The sequence below is a fragment of the Hipposideros armiger genome, unplaced genomic scaffold, assembly GCF_001890085.2.
Source record: "Hipposideros armiger isolate ML-2016 unplaced genomic scaffold, ASM189008v1 scaffold_44, whole genome shotgun sequence".
Lineage (NCBI taxonomy): Eukaryota > Metazoa > Chordata > Mammalia > Chiroptera > Hipposideridae > Hipposideros > Hipposideros armiger.
The window spans coordinates 3,576,062-3,598,220 of record NW_017731394.1 but is presented as its reverse complement, the minus strand read 5'-3'; the positions used below and the strand labels follow the sequence as shown (position 1 = coordinate 3,598,220).

The window sequence follows — 22,159 nt, the reverse complement described above, 5'->3', positions numbered from 1 at the left end:
AGAGAGAGAGAGAGAGAGAGAGAGAAAGAAAGGTTTTTGTAATCAGATGATTTGGGGGAAAATTTAGTTCTCTGCAAGACCCTTCAAAGGTAGGCCTAAGGAAAAATACCCTTTCAGCAAAGGGAGATATGAGAGGAGATTGCTAGTCTTATCCTGAACTCAGGGGAAAAATAAGTCTCTGGGAAGACACCTCCTATCATGGCATATGTTTAGTATTTACATTTACATTACCTGGTAGGACCTCAACTTCCTGGCAAAATAATTAGTGTAAAAGTGAACCAGTCTTGTCTTTAATCCTAGGGGGCCTGACACAAGGCAATGAAAACTTCTTGGGAAGAAAATGGGAGTCTCACAGATATCTGGATGAACATGAGTTTACAATCCAAAATGACAAAATACAAAGCTTTGGTAAATCAGGTTGCCAGATTTAGGAAGACAAAACAAAACAAATAAAACATCAAGGTAAGGGCTGGTGGAGTGGCTCAGTTGGTTAAGAGCTCACTCAAGAGTGCGAGCTCTGAGCAACAGCGGTTCAATTCCTGGCCCAAGCTGAACTGCTGCTGAGCTGCTGACAGGTGGCAGGATGGCTCAGCTAAAAAAAAAGACACCAAGATGACTTTGAATTTCAGATAAACAATGAATAACTTTTAATATAATGTTTAATATAACATAATCTCCCAAATATTACATGCAACATACTTATACTAAGAAATTATGCATCATTAATTAAAAATTTAAATTAAATGGATATCCTGTATTTTATCCAGTAACTGTCTATGTGTGAAAGTCAGGAGGTACACAAATAGCAGAATTAGATCAACCCAGAACTTCAGATACTAGAGTCATCAGAGGTACACCTTTAAATGATTGAAGCCATCCTGAAAACATAAGAAAAGAAGAAAATATTAAAAAATGCCTGGAAAGTTTTGAAGAAGAACGAAATATGACTTTGGAAGATAGTATGGCAATGTCTTGCAAAACTAAACATATTCTTACCATACAACTCAATAATTGTGCTCCTTGGTATTTATCCAAGGGAGATGAAAATTTATGTCCACACAAGAACTTGCAGGCAAATGTGTATAGCAGCTTTATTTCTAATTACCAAAACTTGAAGCAACCAAGGTGCTCTTCGGTAGGTGAGTGGGTAAATAAGCTGTAGTACACTCAGACAATGAAATTGTATTCAGCACTAAGAAGAAATGAGCTATCGAGTCATGAAAAGACATGGAAGAGCCTTAAATGCATATTACTAAGTGACAGAAGCCAATCTGAAAAGGCCACATATTGTTTGATTCCAATTATATAACATTCTGGAAAAGGCAAAACTATGAAGAAAATAAAATGATCAGTGGTTGCCAGGGGTAAGGAGGGAGGGAGGAATGAATAAGTGGAATACAGAGGATTTTTAGGGCAGTGAAATTATACTGTATGATACTAACGGTGGATACGTGTCATTATACATTTGTCCAAACCCACAGTATGTACAACACCAAGAGTGAATCTTAATGTAAACATGGACTTTGGGTGATGATGATTTCTCAATGTGGGTTAATCTATTGTAACGAATGAACCACTTTGGTCGGGATGTTGATAATGGGGAGGCTACACATGTATGGGGACTGGGTATATGGGAAATCTGTGTCTTCTGCTCAATTTTGCTATGATCCTAAAATTTTCCATCTTCCCCACTAGACTCTAAACTCCACAAAGGCAGGTACCTTACCTATCTTTCTCATTATCAAATCTACAGAGCCTAGCACATGACCTGGGACTTTTTATTGATACTTCAGGTAGAAAAAGAAACTGGAAGTTAGGGGTGAAGTTCATTTGCAGGATTGCTGTACATAAAAGCATGGTGTTTTTTCCAGAATTGAAAGGGATTCTAGAGAACATCTGATCTTCCCATTGTTTTTCCAGATGAGGAAAATAAGGATTTCATCAATTGGTCTGAAAATCCAGGACTACTAACTGGTAGAAATCAGACTCAAATTCAGTTTTGCTAGTTCCCTTACATACTGCTTACAGTCCATTATGTTGCCTTCAGGACCAAGGGCATGGCTATATAAGTGAAAAAAAGCCAGGTATGAAAGGACAAATATTGTATGATTCTAGTTATATGAAATACCTAAAATAGGCAAATTCATGGAGACAGAAAGTAGATTAGAAGTTACCAGGGCCTGGGGGAAGGGAGGAATTGGGAGTTATTGCTTAATGATGACAGTTTTTGTTTGGGGTGATGAAAAGTTTTAGAAATGGTGGCATGGTTGCACAACATTAATAGTACAATATGACTGAATTGTACACTTAAAAATGGCTAAAATGGCAACTTTCATGGCATGTGTATTTTATCACAACTGGAAAAAGAGAAAAAGATCATGGCTGTGGTCGCTCCCCAGTCACCCTGCTCCTCCAGGCCATTCGTAGGATGACGGCAAAGACTTTAATGAGAATTTTTAAAAGATTATTGAGGGGAAGGTATAAACAGGCCATCAAATTAAAAGTGACACTTCTCTATGGGCCCACAGTTTCTCAGCAACGTAAAATCTGTTGATCTGGAAAAATGCCAGTTCCATGCATAAACTACTTAATTTTTCTGGATAGGGTGTAAAATAACTGTTAAAACTATAAAAGATATCATATGGTGCTAAAGAAAGAGGAAAAAAGAGGGGTTTTTTTCTTTTTTTCTTTTTGTGGTTGTTGTTACTCAAGGAACAATTAGTTCTCTATTCTTTTAACAACAAAAAAAATTAAGGTGCCATGAAGAGAAAAATTACAAAAGTGTCAAGAAGATATATCCAAAATGGAAAAGAAAGTTGAAAAGATAAATAAAATGAGCATTCCTTTAGCTATATTTGGTGGAGTCCAGCAGAGTAACATATTCCAGCGAGGCAGCATTGAGACATAGTTTATTAATGCAGTTTCCCCCGCAGCAGGACATAGAAAGAGAAATTGGTAAAACAATCACATTAAAAAATTATGACTGCTACATCTGATCTTTATGACTGCACGAAAAGGAACTGTCCTCTTGAATTGTCCTTGGGCCATGTCGAGGCAGAGCTGCAAAGAATTGTTTTCCCTCCAAAGCCCCACACTATGTGCTCACACATGGTCGGAACAGACTGAAAGTTATGTCTCACATTTAGGGGATTTTAAAGATGTTTATAAAAGACCCAGTAAAAGATTTCGAGCAGTTCTCCCAATTACATCTTGAAGAAAAACCGCTTCAGCCTTTTGTTGTTAAAGGGGACACAAAATTGAAATTTGTATTCCCTTTGGGGGAAAAAAAACTGTCGTAGGTGGTAAATTGGTGATAAGTGGAATTTCCCTAGAATCTTGGATCTGGAAAGGAGCTTACTGATCATCTAATCCAGTGTCAACTGTTGTCACACTGATGAATTATTACATCAGCTGAGAGTGTCACAACTAGCATTTGGAAGAAGAGGAAGAGGAGGAACAGAATACACTGAATTAAATATTACAAGTGTGTTGCATATACGTGTTTCATGAAACTTTTGTTTCAGTTGTATGAATGTGTATGTGTCTGTGTGCCAGTATTTTGGGTCACAATGTTAAGTCTGTGACTTACTGTGGGTTTTGGTGAAAATAACTGGAACATTACCAATTGAACCAAATATGTCCTGTTCCAGGTAAGACACCTGGAGTCAGAGAGTGAAAGTGACTTTCCCAAGTCACTCATGAGTCAGAAGTAGCCCAGGTCCCTTGACTCCTAATGTCCTTTCCATTTGATGCTAATGATCCAAGTATGCTTGCATGCGGGTGTCAACTCAGCCTGTGGTTTCCATACCACCTTGGCAGCTGACATTCTATTCCCTTCTGGAGCAATTCCTATGCTTCTGAATCAACTGAATGCCCCTCTCTCCTTCTCTAGTACTCGTGCCGACCTCACCATATGGGATCAATGGTTCTGTGGGCTGGAGCAGGTGTGCGGGGAGACAAATCATCAGTGACCAGGCTTGCATCATCCATGATTATTGGGTAGCTCAGAAGAAAATTCCATAGCTCACTGCTCCATGGAGCTGATGAGCCACACGAGAAATAGAATCACAGCCTCCCTGTGAAAAAGAGGGGGTGTGTGTGACGGCTCATACAGAGGGCATTCTCAGAAAGGAGACAGCTGACAACTGTGGGCTTTGGGTAATTCCTGCCAGACTCATGCACTCTGGCTGGGCTTCTACAGCCAAAATAGTAGCACATGGAAGTGTTCTATGACTGCATTGGTATAGCAGGATTATGGAAGAGGACACTGCATGGGGCTCAAAGTGCCTCTGGTTTTGACTTTGAGGAGAAAATTATCTACCCCACCAATAAACACATATTGCATTTACTATGTGCCAGGCACTGTTCTGAGAATATCACAAATGTTTACTCATTTAATCCGCATAATCAACCTCTGAGAGCTGCAGTTGCAGGCAGGAGGTTGAAAAGTGTTGAAATGTGTTAGAATAATTTGTTTTTCTTCCTGATTCAGGAGGGTGAGTACTTTTAATAGAGTTTAGAACTATGTCATCGACAATGTGAATTAATCAACAGTCAAATCCAGGGAGAAAAGGTCAACTGCCTACTTTCTCTTGGCAGAAAGAATTGGGAGGATTGTTCTTGCGAAGATTCATCACTTCTTGATGCTTTCCAGAACTGGTGATGAATTTGCAAAGAGCCATCTACTTTTTAAAAAATTGCACTCATATATTTGTAGCAAAGCTGCTTTGATGCTGGAGGTCTACTTGGATCCTGAGACCACTCACTTAAGTCCATGTAGAGACCAAACCTGTGCCCTTGGCCTTATGATCTAGTGCTTTGCATAGTGCTGGAAGAGGATTCTTAATAATTTGTTGAATTAGTTTATTACCACACTTCAAAAACTGAACCTGACTTTGGAAACTGCTATATTTGGCTTTGATGATGAAAATTAATAGAAGTTTACTGAAATGTAAGAAGGGCGAGTTTTTTTTTAAAGGTGAATAGGAAGTGAGTTTTTTTTCAAGTACTTACAATGTGCCCTTATGTTTTATATGTTAACATTTAAATCCCACAATACTCTGATTGAATCTCCATTTCCTAGAGGAGGGAAGTAAGTCAAATGACTTGCTGAAAGTAAATAGGTAAGGGACAGAATTCAGCATATCTGTCTGCAGAACCCATTACGCTTTCCACATCATGCTGCAGCCTGCAAGTTTTTTTTTTCTTCATCTGAAAAATGATTTGGCCCTAGCGGCATTCACTGACCATGGCAAAACTTCTAATTGATCTTTCCATGCCACAGCCTACCGATTATCCACGAAGAATAAGCAACAGTTCAAACCTGTTCTCTGTAATTAAGTCTTGGTTCCCTTAACAACTCCACCATGTAATTAAACTCATTTCTTGAACAGGAAGATATGGTTTCACTAAAGAATCTGAGAAGAGCCATTTAAATTAGTCTTAGTTGCTTGCTCTGGGTTAACCATGGTCAAGTCTGGGCTTGGAACTGAAGTTCAAGAGGAATGTAGAGAATGCTGCTGGCCCAGAACTCACTAGCGCTGGAATTATATGAAAGTCAAGGTGTATTTCCTGCACAATCTGTGCAACTTCTGACTTCTCTCTGCTCATTGTTTTCCTTGATGAACATGTCAGGTAAAAATACAGGTTGCTAGTTATCCTTTTCTTGGAGCAGCCTCTGTTGACTTGGGCAGAAAATCTCATATACTTATTAATCCATGATCAGACATGGACAATTTTTCTTTTTGAAACATTGTCTCACACTTAACAATGTCTTGAAAAAAATATATTTCTCATGATCAGCGCATTGTGGCTGTGTTACGAAAAATTTGGCTGGTACCACAAAGTTTATGGACTCCATTTTTGTTTTCAGTTGAGATAAGATTTGGCTTAGCATAAGGCACTGAAAACAAGGATGACATTACATAGCTAAAAGACATGCTGTGTTGTCATGCAGAGTGAGAAGGGGACCCACAGAGACTTAATATCTTCATGAGTCTAAAAATCTCTACGTTTTACAAATGCAAGTCAAATGAAAAAAAAAGTTAAAAGTTGCTTTGAGTTAAAGGTCATTAAATAAAAAGAAGAGGCAAGATTACTTGGACCCAGATATCAAATAAAATGCCAAAGATAAAACACCAGTGGGTTGGGCGACGGGTTAGCTCAGCTGGTTAGAGCTGGAAAAACACACTGTTCCCCAATAGAAACAAACAAAAAAACACCAGTGGGTTGTAAAACAAACAAAATCCAATTCTCCCCTCCTCCATGGGTCAAAAAGGAGTTTAAGACAATCCAAAAATATTTTCTAAATTTGAAGTCCCCAAGAAGTAAGGGTCCAATTGTCCTATACAAAGTACTGCACACTTTCATGGTGGCTGCTCTGTGGGGACCATGCAATTAGTACCTGGGACACAAAAACAGTACAATCTTTTAAGAGAGCTGGATGAATCCAGATGTTGGCAATTATGATCCCCTGCATGCAATGGAATTTATGCCAGGAGATTAAAGAGAAGAATTAATTTATGGCTTTCTCTACCTGTTTGCAATGTGTTCAGCTTATTATCTGTACACATTGTAATGCATGGTAATTACAATGCTGAAAATAATAATGTGCAACATGTGACCACTGTAGTTGAGTTTAAAAAGGGAGCATTTGTCATATTTTAGTCTGCACATCTGGTTCCATCACAGTTGCCACATGATTAACACAGGAATATATTATAGTGAAATCCCTTTATATCAAAGTTTTATTTGCCAGGATATAGAATACTTTCTTACCCTCTCCACCTTCCCCCATTTTCTATGCTAAACTCTGAAATTTCCAGCACTAGGGTTCATTTAAGTGAGCAGAACAGCGAATCCGCTCTTACCTATGTTCAATTCTGTAAGTCCTGTCGTCACAACTAGGATGTATACGCATCCTTTGTTTTAAAAGCACATGCACTGGGAGAAACGCTAAAGCTTATTCTGAAACCAGGCAGGGCATCAGATAGCGCAAACATTTGAAACCACAGGGATTAAATTCTAAATTTTAAATTCCCTTTTATTGAAATATAAGTTTGTTTAGTATATTTACACCACGCTTTATGCACATATATACATAGTAGGCAAATTTTGTCAAATAAAAAAGTTTTTCTTAATACAAAATTAAAATAAAAACAAAGTAAAGTGCATGAAACTGATTTTTTGTTTTCTTCCTGAACATCGTCACTGTCAAAATTTTGGTCGGTTGGGAGAGGACGAAAAATTCATTATCTGACACTGTGCACACAGCCAGTTGCGCATTTTTGTAGCCTCCAGGCCAAAATGACAAGCGGTCAAGAACAGGTCAGACACAGTCAGGGGCTGCAGGACTCCCAATGTTCTGGAGGTCCTGCTCTCTTTGTCCTATCCGGATCCGTTCCCCAGCTCTTAACGGTGATCTCACCATCACCAGCTGGAACAAAGGGAGAGCACAGGAAGGAGGCTCCACCAGGCAATGTCACAGCCCCGCTCTGGGCCGCCAGCGCTGCGTTTGGTACGAACTGCAGAATTCAGCTCACAGCTCAAATAGAAGTTTTCCTTTTTGGGAAAGGGAATGGGGGTAAGGAGGAGGGCAGAGAACGGGCTACATCTCCCACAGAGACGGCCACCGGGGGGCCAAACTCCCGCAGCCAGTTTCTTCGGATTCAAACTCCCTGCTGGCACAGGGAAGTATCCTTTTATAGACTGGGGTGGGGGGTGGTTACACTTCTCGCCTCGGTGAGTTCTCCTCCCAGAACTTTGAAAGGAAACAGCATGGGACTGAGAAAAAGGGGCAAGCGGGTGAAGCTTAAGTTTTTTAGCCGTCTTCGCGCTCGGGCCCCTAGCTGGGCGTTGGCCGGCTGGTCCCAGGCGGTGGCAGAGGCGACAGCCCTTCCCCCATCATCCATTCCCCAGCCAGGGGTCTCTCTCTCTCTCTCTTCCTCCGGATGATGCTAAGTCCCCGCTCGGCGGCCGTACTTGGCTTTACAGTGCAAAATGTGCTTGGCGAGGAAGTCGAGGCGGCGCTGCAGTAGCTGAGCGTGGGGGTCGGCGAACGCTGCCAGCTCAGGGAAGCGAGGTTCGTGGTGCTGGAAGAGGCGCAGCAGCCGGGCGGCCGCGTCCTGGCCGCGGTGCAGCTCCAGGACGCGCCGCGCTGTCCGCTCTCGGAACACGCACACTGACTGCAGCAGTGGCTCGTTGTACTTGTCCCACATGCCCGCCACCCGGTAGCCGTGCACCAAGCCCGCCTCATTGTCGAGAAAGACCAGCGCCCCGCCGGGGCCACGGTGCAGGTTGCTCGTGGCGCGCTGCATGATGCGCGGGTCCCACTGCAGGCTGAAGAGGTTGCTGACGAGCCGGTCGAAGTTGGCCGTCAGGTAGTCAAAGAGGATCAAGTCGGTCCACTGCACCAGGTCCACCAACTCCGCCTGGCTGCGGTTGGCCAGCTCGCCCCCGGCGGCGCGCAGGGGCCGCAGATGGCCGTCCTCCGAGCGCCAGGGCGCGGGCACCACCACATCCGTGAGGTTGGGCAGCCAGCGCGTCAGGCTCACCACGCTGCCCTCCGTCCAGTGCGCCGCACGAAGCTCCTCCTGCACCTGCGCCCACTGCGCGCCCCGAGCCTCCACCCGGGCCAGTGCCAACGGCGGCACGTGGCGCTGGAGGCCCAGCAGGCGCGCCAGGTAGTAGGACAGGGCCTCGCCCTGTATCTGCTCCGGGTTGATGCCGTAGCGCACGCAGGCTCGAGTGCCGTCGGCGAAGCGCGCCAGCCGGTTGGAGCTGCGTCCGCAGCCCCCGCGCTCTAGGGCCACCACCTGGGCGCCGCGCGCCGCCTCCAGCCACGCCGCCGCCTGGGCCTCAGAGAAGCCCCGGGGCACCTGCTCTTCCAAGCCGCCGCTCCAGAAGACGCCCCCGTGCACCGCGGCGCTCTCCTCCGGCCAGGGCCGCCCGACTGGCACGTGCCGCCTGCGCTCCCCCGGGGACTGCCGGGGCGAGCTCTCCGCGCCGGCCGCCAAGGTGAGCAGCGCCCGGAAAGTTTTCAGGGAGCCGCCGCGGGCGTCCCGCGCCAGGAGCGGGGGCTGAGGGAAGCGAGGCGCGGGCTTCGGACTGCCGCCCCGGGCCGGGCGCCGCGGGAGTCGGTCTTCGGGCAGCTCGGTCCGCGGCTGCAGGAGCCCGCCCCACAACGCCAGCAGCGAGCCCAGAGACAGCAGCCAGAGCCCGGCGGTGGCGGCGGCGACCCGCATCCTCCTGCCCATGCTCCCCCAGCCGCGCCGGTGCTGCCGCCGCTTCAAGCCGAGCCCCGGCGCCCGGGTCCCGGGGGCGAGGCGGGCCCGGCAGCTTGTTGGCTCCCGGGCTCCGGGCGCCTCAGCCCCATCGCGGCCGCAGGGCGCTGCGGGGCTCCGCCCGGCGCTGGGAACTCGCCTGGCCGCCGCTTCCCAGCTGCTTTTGTATTTCGCTGTGAGACCCTCCGGCGGGCGCGATTCACAGGCGTCCGGACCACGTGGGAGCGAGGGGGATCCCCCTCCCCCTCCTCCACCGCCGCTCCCCGCCCCCCACTCCTCCGCCCCCTGCTTTTCCTCTTCCCGTTAAAGCGGCGATGGCTCCTTCCAAGCGCGAGAGGCGGCCCCACACTCGGTCCCAGACTTAGGGCCCGGAAGGAAGCCCGGCTGGGGGCGCCCGCGCGGGGACGTTGGAGGGGGCGGTGCTGAGCTGGAGTTGGGCGGGGTGGGAGGGACGCGCCCCGCGCCGTCGCTGGGTTGGGAGTGGTCGCCGGGTCCCTAGGCCGGGGTAGCGCCTGGCCTCTTGCAAACTTCGTACTAAACCCCATTGCGTTCTGGGCGCCGCCTGGCGAAGATTCGGGCGGGTCTCTTTGCCTTCTCGGTTTCCGACGGTGTGATTCACCCTGCCTTATGTAAATCCCTGGGAACCTCTCCGAGCCACTGAGGATGGCAGTCCTGTCTGGTAGAGGAACCATCTATAGAAAACAACTTTGAACCGACACCCCCTTTCCCGAGGGCGCTCATTACCACTGGTGACTGGGGCTTGTGCGCTTTGAAGCTGGTCCCTCCACTTTTGCCACGGGACTCACAGGGAATTAAACCTCGCCTTGCAAGTAGAACACCTAGGCCACCCATTCAACAAAGCGTCTGTCCACGGTTCTGGTCTCAGAACAGTAAAATGCACAGATCTGGTTCCCGTGCTCCTGGAGCTTACAATCTAGGGGGACATTGAGGTTGCTATGAGGTTCTTATAACCCAGGATCTGACCTAGGGCTGGGGGAGAGGGGTGTCAGGGATGATTTCCCCCCCCAAAAAAACCAAAAACGTTACTACTTAGCCCACGAGGAACCCGAAGCAAAGAAAAGGGATGACGTTTTGCTTAAAATACCACAGTTAATTTAGTGGAGAAACTAAAAGTCAAACTTGGGCCTCCTGGCAGCATGCCACTTGATTTTTTCCCTCCATCAAGAAAGTTCAATATTGTTATCAAGTTGCTAGCGTTCTCATTTTTTTAAATCACTGTCATTTAGCCAGTCATTGTATTTGCCAGTTGTGATTTTCAATTCCACAAATGAAGAAAAACCCCCATACCGTATTTGAGGTACTGCTGTAATGGTTTAAGGGGAAATGAAATGGTTGGGGGAGGGGGTTGAGGAGTAAAAAAACAAACAAATAACAAAACAACAGACCACATTATCTTCCAGCCACCTTTGGCTTCAGCCCACCGGGAAAGCCCTTGGGTAAGAATCCAGCCCTCCCCTTTCCCTCTCTGTACCAGTGTGTGTCCCAAATCCAAACCAAAGTTCCCAGGAAAGACGCGTGATTTGTCAGTCCGGGTGGAATCCACCTCCCGAAAGCAGGAGTTTGAAATCTGTTTCCTTACATTTATTTCTTTTCTCTCCTTTTTATCCCCCCATCAGCTGCATATGGGGGTTTCAGCTGGATTAGCTCATCAGCTGGCACTGAGTATATTTTATTCACCAAAGAATGAATGTTCTAGCGTTATAGGGCAGACACCCTTATGTTTGTGGCTGAACAGAGGCATCAGACCTCATTGAGGGCCTGTCAGCGCTGACCCAGTAAACCCTCAAGTGTTTCCATATTGGTTCAAGCGTGGGATCTTGTTTGCATCTGTTCTGCACCACTTGGTGGCTCGATCATGCCTTTTTATAGCTCTTATCTGATGAGATTACTATGGCTCCCATATGGGCACATCAAAACATATTAACTCATTGAAAGGTACTGTCTTCCTGCTCTGTGCAAGCTCCTTACCCCCAACCTTCCCTAGAGGGCGGGAACTATGTCTTATCAACTTTCTATTTCTCTTAACATTTAACGTGGTATGTTACACTAAATAGGTGCTCAATAAATTGAATTTAATATTTTTGTCTTTTGGTTTAACTTCTGAGAATTTTTTTTTCTTTCTTAATGCATTACTTTCAACTTGGATAAACTGTAAGCAAGATCTCCACCTTGTGGAGATCCGTAGAATATCCGTAAAATATCATCTCACTAGAGAACAGTAATACGTTTTAAACCTAACAATTAATTGTTTTAAGTTAAATTCTGAGCATATTATGTGACTACCATGGTCCACACCATGTCCTAGGTGCTATGGGGAAATCCAGAGTAGTTGGCATCTCTGTTTTTTCAGCTATTAACAAAAGCTATACATAACCACAAGAGATAGTTCATTGTGAATGCCCTGAGGAGTCTGTCTTGTCTATTGTTTTATGGCTGCCTGGCACACTGCCTGGCACTTAGTGGGTGTTCATTAACAATTTGCTGAATAAATCATTGGAATGTTAATGAGTTGAAGCTCTGTAAGTAGCATATATCAAGTCTTTTCTTAAAAAAAAACCTTACTACAAAAGGATACAGAATAAGAACACTCATTCATTTTAAAAGGAAAAAGTATTGGTGAGGACTCCGCTCAATGTAGGAGGAAGCACATGATATTCAGTCTGGGAGGCTGGCCTCAAACTCAGATACCCCAACTTCCAGAATCTTCCAATCATATTACTGGTCCTGACAGAGAAACCGAGTCTTAAAGAAGTCAGCTAAGATTGTACACCTCAGAAGACAGACTGACCTTATCATAGCCCTTTGCCTGTAGCTATAGGACTGAATGCACCGTGTATCAACTGGGTGTACAAATAGAAACTTAAACAACTTCATTGAAATGCAGAATTACAGAAGAACCTAAGGAACAAAACCAAAACCAAAACCAAAAACAAACAAACCCAAAGGGGAATGCAGTTTTAGAATGGTATTTGATTACTTTAGATAGTTTTTAAAAACACTCCTTTGTTTACTTGTATGATGAAAACACTCCCACCCTCTTTTACTTCCTGAATTGGGGACATCCCTCCACAGACCCGTAGTCGAGCCACTATGGCTCGTGGGGTTAGCACAGCTCATCACAGTGAGGGAAGGTGCTGCTCTCTGTCACTACGCTGGTACCTGTTTTCACCTTGGAAACTTTCTGAACATAATTCCTCAGAGTCTCCCTGAGCCTCGACTTCCAATTGCTTCAAACTTTTCCACAGTCCCATTTGAAACATGACCTGGTTCATATAACAGTGCTCTTGGGGAAGGAAAAGGAGGTGGTGTGGAGAGTTGGGAGCAGGGGAGCAGGCTTAGAGTTGGAACATTTTCCAAGTCTGGCATTTCCACTTTTTGGCTGTTTCCTTTCTGGCTAGTTATTTCCCTGCGATGAGTGTTGGTTTCCGCATCTGAGAAATAAGGATAGTACATCTCTCTCTCTCTTTTTTTTAAGGTTTCATTGGGGAATTAGGGAAGGGGAACAGCCAAGGTGTTGTGCTTCAATCTTAGTTGTGGAGGGTGCAGCTAGCTCAGTTCCAAGCCCAGTCGCCATCTAGCCGCCCAACGGCAGCTTGTGGCCACTCAGCTCAAGGTGTCGTATTCAATCTTAGTTGCAGGTGGGTGTAGCCACCATCCCATGCAGGAATTGAACCAGCAACCTTGTTGTTAGGAGCACGTGCTCTCACCAGCTGAGCCATGCTGCCACTTGTTGGCAGCTCAGCTTGGGCACAGCTCACTGGCCCATGTGGGAATCGAACTGGTGACCCTGTTGCTCAGAGCTCGTGCTCTTAACCAGCTGAGCCACTTGGCTGGTCCTGAGGGTAGTAAATATTACCTACTTCACACTGTTGTTATGAAGTTCTAGTGAGATATTAATAATCATCACAACAACATTAGCAGCAAACACTTATTGAGTGCCTATGATGGGCTTGGCCCAGGACCAAGCTCCACATGTGCATGCGTTGTTCCTTTAACTCTCTCAACAGGTATGATTGTCCCCACTTTACAGATGGGAAAACTGAAGCTTAGCAAGTAACTGACCTGAAGTCATACAGCAAATAAATGACAGGGCTGAGATTCCAGAACTATGGAGGCAAAACCCTTTGTAAATGGTAAACTGCTGGGGAAATGTCAGATATAAAAATTATTGCATTAAATCAAAGTAGACTCAACTCAAATTTTGCTTCAAAATGTTCTCGGGGGTTGCTACTAAGTGAAATGGTTAAGAGCAAGAATCCCTACGCCAGATTGTCTGGGTTTAAAACTTACCAGACTGTGTGACCTTGAGTAAATTACTGACCTGCCTGTGCCTCAGTGTACTCATCTGTAAAATGCAGTAACGTTAATATTAGTATTACTAATACTAACAATTATATAACATCTGATGATTAATAATTAATAGTAACAAACCTTATAGCTTATTGTGATGATTAAATTAATCCTTATCAAGTACTTAAAAGACTAAGAGTTCACCGTTATTATTGTTTTGTTGCTTCCTTTCATTCCTGTTCCACCGTTTCACTGCCCAGTTGGGGCTCTCCTCCTTGTCCTGTTGCTTTCCTTCATCGAGCCTAACTTGGGTGAGACTCACCTAATATAGTGGTGTTCCTGCCCAGTGTACCCTTTTTTTTTTCCCCCCAGATGGGCGTCTTCTCTAAAAATTTTGCTGTTTTACTTTCCCTCAGAGCTGGGCCAGTTGGACCCTACGAAGGTCCCCAGTGCAGCTCTGTGGAAAGCCCAGAGTCTCCAGCTAGCTTCCGGAACCTGGCTTCCTCTCACTACTCTGCCTCCTTCAATCCAGACCTTTTCTGGGTTTTCTGAGTTACAAGCCCCTCCTAATGATAGAGGCCTCCAAATGCACCCTTCTAGGTGGTTCTACAAAAAGGAAGAAAAAGAAAGACCGTGTTGGAAACAGGACTACAATATTCCTTGGAACTGGGTATGACTCCTGCTCTAGCCATTACTAGCTGTGTGACCTTGGGCAGCTTTCTAACCTCTCTGGGCCACAGTGTCATTATTTGTGTCTCCCTCTTCACCAGTCTTTCTTCCCCCCTAGGGTACAATATTTTAGGCTCAGAGATCATTTCCCTTTTCTTGATATTTCTGTGTTTAACCATGATCTGGTTCTCCTAAGAATTGTTTCGATGATCTCATCCTCACATACCTGGCTGTTGGGGGCAGGTATAGACACACCTGGTTCCAGGTAAATCCTACTGGATAGCTAGAAGGAGGTCAGGAAATGTAATAGTCTTTGAAATTCCCTGTCTGCCTGAATGAGTCTTAACTTTTAAGAACACACTGTGTTTCTGGAAGGAATGGTAGGGTTCACACGAACCCTTACTTATGGTGAGACTAACATTTTTTATGATTGTCTCTGTTCCATGTAGCTCTCTTGTTGACCTGCTTTGGAAAAAGGTTCCTGTAGCCTAGAGACTAGGATGTGTGAGAGACTAGAATCTAAACGTTAGAGCATTGGTGAATTAATTTAGTAAATTTCAGAGCAGTCGCGGACACATATCTCAGTCACATGTCATCACACCCTAGTTACAGGGGGTGATGGTTAAAATCCTGGACTGGGCATTTGGGGAAATGAATTTCTTTCTCTACTATAATTTAGTTCAACCAACACTTATTGTTTACGTGCTAAAGGCCAAAGAACTGGACAATAAGGGGAGTGGCATCAGGTTTTCTCCGGTCCTAACGACTGTATCAGGGAGCATTGGCTGTCTCCTCTTCACCCTCCACGTCCCCTTCCTTCTCCTTGGCAGCTCCCCATCCCCCTGCCCTGTGCCTGGTGCTGGAGGGGAGGCTGAGTCCCGACTGGGCTAAACCAACCATGGTGCTTTCAGTCCTTTTGCCAGTGTCTGGTTTTGGCTTAGGCATAGGCCTGTGGCACCATTCTGGCCAGTGAGACCCGAAGGGAAGTCCACAGGGAGGTTTCTGGAAAAGATGTCTGTGCTATGACAGAAAGACACAGAAGAAAATATGGCATCTTTTCTCCATGGTTCAGGTCCAGGTGTGAAGCCCAGGCTTGGGGCAGTTATCGCTTAACTGCAAGGGGAGTTAGGTGCTCACATCAAGAGTAGCAGAGCAGAAAGATGGAAGGAACCTGGGTCTTCAGTGATGTCACCAAGCCCTCGGATTACTCAATTCTGGCCACCCTTCCTCTGGACTTACCTTGTGCTTTAACCCGCTCTGAGCTGGGTGTCTGTTGTTTGCAGCCATTATTTTCCTAAATATCAGATTCTGACATAGAGGCTTACAAACCAGAGAGCGGGCAAGCATGTAGACAGACCTCTTCTAGCACAACTGTGCTACTGAGGGGACAGTGTGGTGAAGTGTTTTTGGACTATGTGTTTTGCAGCCAGGCTGAGTCTTGCACTTACTAGCTGTGCCATCTCGGGAAAGTTGCTGAACCTCTCTGGGCCTGTTAACTCATCTGAAAAATGGAGATGATAATTACACCTGCTTTGTAACATTACTGTGTGGATGAAATGTACTTTAAGCACTTAGTAAGTGCTCAATAAATATTATCGATCCATCTAGCTGTGATGCAAATATGAACTCCGTGAGGGCACAGAGCAGCAAATACTACCAGGGAAGTCCAGGAAGGCTTCACCAAGGAGGCACATATTAAGCTGAGTTTTGAAGGGCAAATAGGGTTTGCAGGCAGGGTTTGGGGGAGAAGGACATTTGGGTGAGCAGAGGGAACAGCATGTGAACTCAGCAGCCATGTGCCTACGGGCAGATTACATCTTTCAGGAGCTCAATTTCCTCATCCTTAAAAACACTTGAGTGTGTTGGATTAAGTTAATCCCCTTTTCAGAAAGGAAACAAATCTCAGGTCTCCCACCCAGATTGAGAAACACCAGAGTGGAGACTCTCTGTGGCCTCTTCATCACTCACCTATGACTGTTTCAACCCACCCTGAAGAAATTCACTCAACAGACATTTCCCAGTCAAGGAGGTGACTCTCGCTGGCTGTGTTGATTTCTTTGTTCATCGCTGCCCAGAGCCTTCTCCAGTCTGCAATTAGCAATGCTGCTCTCCTCAGCTTCCTGAGGCTCCGCACATCTCATCCGTCGGAGAGAGGCTAAGCTTAATTAAGCTTGTAAAGCTTTCTGATTTCCTCAGATGAAAGGTGGCCCATCAGTACATTCCAGGTTTTATTTGGGTAGCTCCTGCCAAGGGTTATTATAAATAGGACTTAGTGCAATGTGGCCGAGCTCTTAGGGTGATAATGTGTCAAGACCAATCGTGGCTGCTGAGAGCAGAGATATTATCATAATGGTTCCATCATAGGCGGTGGGTGTTAAATGGAAGTGGCTGTGAAAAAAATAAAAAAGAGCACGGCAGGCAGCAATGCCGGGATAGAGGTGGCTGCAAGTGAAATATCGGCTCGTGGGATCTCCGTCATAATCATTAGCTATATTAGCCCCGGAACCATTTTTTCCTGCCATCTCTTCCAGACTAGACTCAAACTCAAATAAAAAATGGATGCTTTAACTCCAAATGAAAATATATTCCTTTGCTGCTTTTTAAAATCCATTTACATTAAAATGATGGCCAGCAGGTAAGTAATTTATAACTGGGGGCTCACTGCAGTGCAGACGCATGTCGTCAGAATAGTGAGCAGGTTAAGTAGGAGACCGAGGGACTTCCAGACCTGGGAGAAGTCATCGCCGTTGTACTGAAAGGGGCTGGAAGAATATGCAGAGGCAAAGGGTAACTTACAGATACTGGTGGGGAACAGCGAATGGAGAGGTAGCTTTGTATTTCATCGATGGTGGGGGGAAGCCAGTTACAAGTTCTTCAGTAATGCCGCCCGGTTAAGAATGTGCTAGCTTCCTGTACCCCAGGTTTCCTTGCCTAAAACCAGTGTTCTGCATTCAATAGGCAAACGATCAATACATTCAAAGTATACATCTGATGGTGATGATGATGGTGATGATAATGATCATGATAATGGTGCAACTCTGTTGTTAGAACCTTTCCTACTCTTTTGATGTCCAGTTAATCTTGACCCACATTCCTAGTCCATGGCCTGGGAGGGTTCAGAGACTTCCCCTCTATTTCTGAGAGTCCCTGGGGCTTTGTTCCTCAAGCTTGTCTCTCTGAATCCATTTCCTGCTTCCATACTTGTTGATTGGGCTCCAAAACACATTAATATGGGTGTGAAGGTCAATGCCTTGATCATTCCCAACCTCACCAAATCCATGTGGGCCGAAGATATGATTTTTACTGAAGATTCGGGAGAGGGTCCCCCAGAGGGGTGTACATCCCTGTGCAAGGCCTTCTTCTGTCATCTTTCTGTCCTTTCCCTCCTCCTTGCCCCTTTGTGGAGAAACAGGCAAAATTCTCCCTTACTTCATGTAACGCAGGGCTGCTCCCATGGAGGCCTCCTCAGGATCTCCGATTCTACCTCAGGTCAACAGACTGTCAAGGTTTCTCTTGTGATCAAATTGGGAAAGGAATTCTGGTGGACACAATTTGGCATTTCCAGGGTACTTTCTACATGCAAGGCAGTGTGCAAGAGAGCTTTCCATGCACTTAATCTTTCCGACTGTCCCCCTCCTGTCCCCAGAGGTGTTATTCCCCCCATTTCATTGATGGCAAAACTACAGCATCGCGAGAAGTGTGAGTTGGCCCAAGGGACTTCCGCTAAGCCACAGAAGAGGAATTCCAATTCTGGTCTGCCCAAAGGCTGAGGTTATATTAAGTACAAGAGGATGCATCCTCTTGGGGCTGAGAAACACCCTGGTGAGTTAAGCAGAGGGACCTCTCCCAAGGGAGTCATCTCTTCCTTGGCACTTGCACATTGTCTTACTCCAGGCATGTTTGAAACTGGTGCTTACTTACATCTGTCCTCTGCTCTGCTGCACAACTGAGCCCATCTCCTGGGAGATAGGTTGCAGCACAGCAAGCCCCACATGGTTAGTATCTTATCAGGTGGGATAAGAGTGGTTGGAAGAGAACTGGGCTGAGTCAGTAGTCCTGCGGACCGCACAGCCACTGTTTCAGGACCAGAATAGCCTGAGTAAGGATAGCAGTGCAGGAACGCCACCATAACATCTCCTCTGGCTTCACCTCTCCCAGGAGCCAACCCTGAGATTACCACAGGGAAGCAGGGAAGGTGCCTCTGCCCGGCCGGGTGTGTTTGTTACGTACTAAAGTATGTTGTGTACGTGCACTGAGACTCATCCTGAATATCTCTGGTTCCTTTTCATCTCACCCAAGGAAATAAGGAAGAAAGAAACCTCAGAGGCCATGTCTTGCCTGCCTGAATTTAAAGAGCGGCAGCACTTTAGGGGCAACATGGGCCCGAGGAATAGCAGGAGAAGGGCTGAGGAATAATGATGGTGATATGTTTAGATGGCTCCTTGTGGCTTTGCGGAGCACTTTCCCATGGCAGTCTGGCTGGATTTCTCACAATAACCTGCTAGGGAGGGTGAGTGGGGCAGGTGTTAGCAACTGTGCCTGTTTGATGAAGGAGAAAGCTGAGCTTCAGAGGGTTGTGTGAGGAGCCCAAGGTCAGCCAGTTCCTGGCAGAGCTGGAACTTGAGCACACGTTACCTGACGGCCACATCAGAGCTCTCCCATGACATCCCTTCATTGCTCAGCTCTGTTCCTATCTGCAGACTGTGTTGCCGCCTCCCGTTTTCTACATGGGCACCTGCATGTTACATGTCTGTTACAATGTTCACTAAAATTCTAGTAGGAAGGGCAGAAAAAGAACACAGTGACGATTCCTAAAAGCTGGAGTATTTAAAACCTTTTCCCTCATTGAATGGCTCTTTCTATTTCTCTTGTTAGCAGCTATGACAGAGGGAGGAGAGAAAGAAAAATCAGAAGGGTTTGGGAAAAAGAGATTATTTTGAAATCTTTCTCTTTGCTTGCTGCTTCTGTCGGTGAACAAACAGAGGATTTAATCAAAGGGAGTCAGAGAGAGAAAGAGAGGGCAATCACTGATTGTTGGATTATTTTCTAAGTGACTTTTTGGGGGCGGGGGAAGATCATAAAACAACTCTGAGAGGGCAATAGAGGAAACGGTAAGACACAAAAAGCTTTCTCTTGCTTCTCTGCTCCCACGCATGACACCCTTGCTCACACAGGGCAAAAACAAGCCAACAGACCAAAGCCAGGCTCTTGATCTCATCACCTTTCCCCATGAAGAGGGTCATGTAGTTAGGGATGATGACAGGTCTGCATGGCTGTTTAGGATCAGTGAGAGTAGCTGGACTCTATAGAAGTTTTCCTGCCTTGATTTACTTTTTTGTAAAATGGGATGTTATTCTTGCCTCACAGGAGTTTTGTGAGAATTAAATGAGATACGGGATTAGATAAAATAGAGTCCATGAAAAGTTCCAATATAGTTTCTGACATATAGTAGGCACTCAATAAATACTAAAAAAACCAACAACAACAACATGTCCAGCTGTATAGGTATATGTCTGGGAGGATACATACCAAGCTGGCAATAGTGTTACTCCTACGAAGGTGTCTCTGTGTGGGAGGCACTTTTTACCATATACATTTTTACTATATATGCCATAGAGCATTTGGGGAAAGTATGCTGGGCAAGCATTAATGGGTGTGTGTGGAGGCTCAAGTTAAAAGTTAAGGTCACATATAGGGTAATAAGGAACGTGACATTTTGGTACCTCTGACTTTGTGTGATTGTAAAATCTGTACTCACTACATTTGAATCAGTTGAAGTGCCTTCAGTGGCAAGCAACGGAGACCAAGTGCCTCAGTCAAGAAGCAAAAATGGGATTTGATAGAAGGATACTGGAATAGTTCCCAGCATCAATGGGAGAACCAAAAGTTGGGCGTTATCACCAGAACTAAGTGGTCTCAGGTAGATAAGCACCTTCCCTCAAAGGTGCAGGTACAAGATATCTCAGCTCCAGTCATCTTTCTTTTTTTTCTTTTTCTTTTTTTAATTAAAGTTTATTGGGGTGGCAATGATTAGTAAAGTTACATAGGTTTCAAGTGTACAATTCTGTAATCCATCATCTATATATCTCATTGTGTGTTCACCACCCAGAGTCAGTTCTCCTTCCAGTCGCCTTTCATTCAAGCGTTTATCTTCCAGGGAGAGGGAACCTGATTCGTCCTTTTTGGGACAGACATATCTACCATTGGCCCATCCAGCTTTTGCCATGTGATGGGGCAGGTAGTGTACTAGGGAGCAGTTCTGTACTGGAACCTCATTTCGTACACATCCACTCGCACCAACACTTTTCTGTCGTTTGATTTTTGAAAAAATATCATTTGCATTACTTTTAAATAATAGTGAGGACATTCTAACAATTAATTCAATAAGTAGAACTACGTTGTAAGATCTCAAGAAAATGCACGCGTACTTTGTGCGTCTTTTCTAAGGGGCCAATAAAATAAAAACCAAGCAGCATGATTTGTCATTCCCCTGCCTCGTGATACATCACGGAGTGACACATCTGCCTTGCGTCTGAATAAATATTGATTGTGACGGCAAACACACCCGCACAACAATAAAACTACTTGTCTTTTTTTGCTCCAACAATTAGCAGATCTAAAATCTCCATAAATTTGTTTTGTGCTGCCTCACAGATTAGGAAGGGACTTTGAGACTTTTGTTAGAGGAAAGAAAAGTAATGGGGCATCTCTGATTTTTCCATCAATAGCTGTTATTTTATGGTGATTGGGAAGCAGGGATTGTGACACACACATGGAAGGTATGCAGAGAGAGAGAGAGAGAGAGAGAGAGAGAGAGAGAGAGAGAGAGAGAGAGAGAGAGAGAACATTTCATTGCCCTGGGGCTGAGTGATTCAGCCAGTCCAGTATAAGCCGAGCTGAAACCCAGACTGCGTTTTCTATGTGGACTGTATGTGTTTCCCAGGAAAGAGGAACCCAGCCAAGACCCAAGCAGTTGGGGGGACAGTGAGAAGCAGGGAGCATAGCCTGTCGGGGCGGGGCCAGGGGAATGCTGTGAGTCCTTCTAGTGCCTCCTGGCAACATCAATACCACGGAGGCCTGGCTTGGCTGCCTCCCCTCCTGTCAGCCCCATAAGCGTCCTCCCCAGTCCCAGTAAATGCTCCCCTTGCCGCCCACCCTGTCCTTGTGACTGTTTTTCTCGGGGTGCGTGTTGCTGGGGGAGGTCATCAGACACTGCTTATCTGAAGGTAGGAGCCTCATCTCTAACAACCAGGGGTACGCTAATCCACATACCATTTACTGAGTCTTCCTACGTGCCAGGCAGCTCATGTATCCTCACAAACCCTTTTAGGTGGGTTTTCTCACCCCTGTTTACAGACGAGGAAACCAAGGTTCAGAAAGCTGAGGAATATGGCTCAAGTTGGTACAGCTCTGACATGGTACAGTCAGATTCACACCTGCGCCAGCGTGTCCTGGGTCTCTTGGTCCTGATGCCTTCTTCTCCATGTTGGACAGCCGGCTCAGAAGGACCCAAGGCCCAGCAGCTCTGCCACGGATCACTGGCTGCCCTGAGACAGAGAACGGAGAGCTGTCTCAGCTTTAATTACAACAAATTGGGAAGTATAGAACTCTTGCTCCCACAGCCAGCACTGTAATAGCATAATTTGAAGCCAAGCCATTGAGTCCGTTCATTTTGGGCATGGCTGGGAGACCAAGCACCAGGAACCGCCAGGAGTTACCTCATATCCAGCAGTGAGAGCACTCGAAGGAGTGCTTTTTCTAAGACACCCAGGAGAGGTTTATTCCTTGGCAGCTTCAGAGGCTGGGTGTTCTAACCTCTAAAGTTGCTGGAACAGGACCGTTAGATTGAATAGTTTTACTGGAATTAAAAATATGGTGAATTTTGTGCTGCCTCTGGC

General features: G+C 45.7%; 2 protein-coding genes across 5 annotated transcripts in view; one reads left to right on the top strand and one right to left on the bottom strand.

The window, feature by feature from the left end:
* Positions 1–7,016: 7,016 nt before the first annotated feature.
* Positions 7,017–9,684, bottom strand: FJX1 (four-jointed box kinase 1). Its single transcript, XM_019639510.1, has one exon. It carries the CDS (start codon positions 9,252–9,254, stop codon positions 7,956–7,958), a length of 1,299 nt encoding a protein of 432 aa, XP_019495055.1. The 5' UTR covers positions 9,255–9,684; the 3' UTR covers positions 7,017–7,955.
* The window catches only part of PAMR1 (peptidase domain containing associated with muscle regeneration 1), a 149,299-nt gene continuing 136,074 nt past the window's right edge, over positions 8,935–22,159 (top strand). For 2 of the 4 annotated variants that reach the window (XM_019639504.1, XM_019639503.1), the window contains exon 1: positions 8,935–9,015. The gene's annotated coding sequence lies outside the window, so the exon portion shown is untranslated. The remainder of the gene's footprint in view (positions 9,016–22,159) is intronic. The other 2 variants (XM_019639502.1, XM_019639506.1) reach the window with 2 other exon arrangements.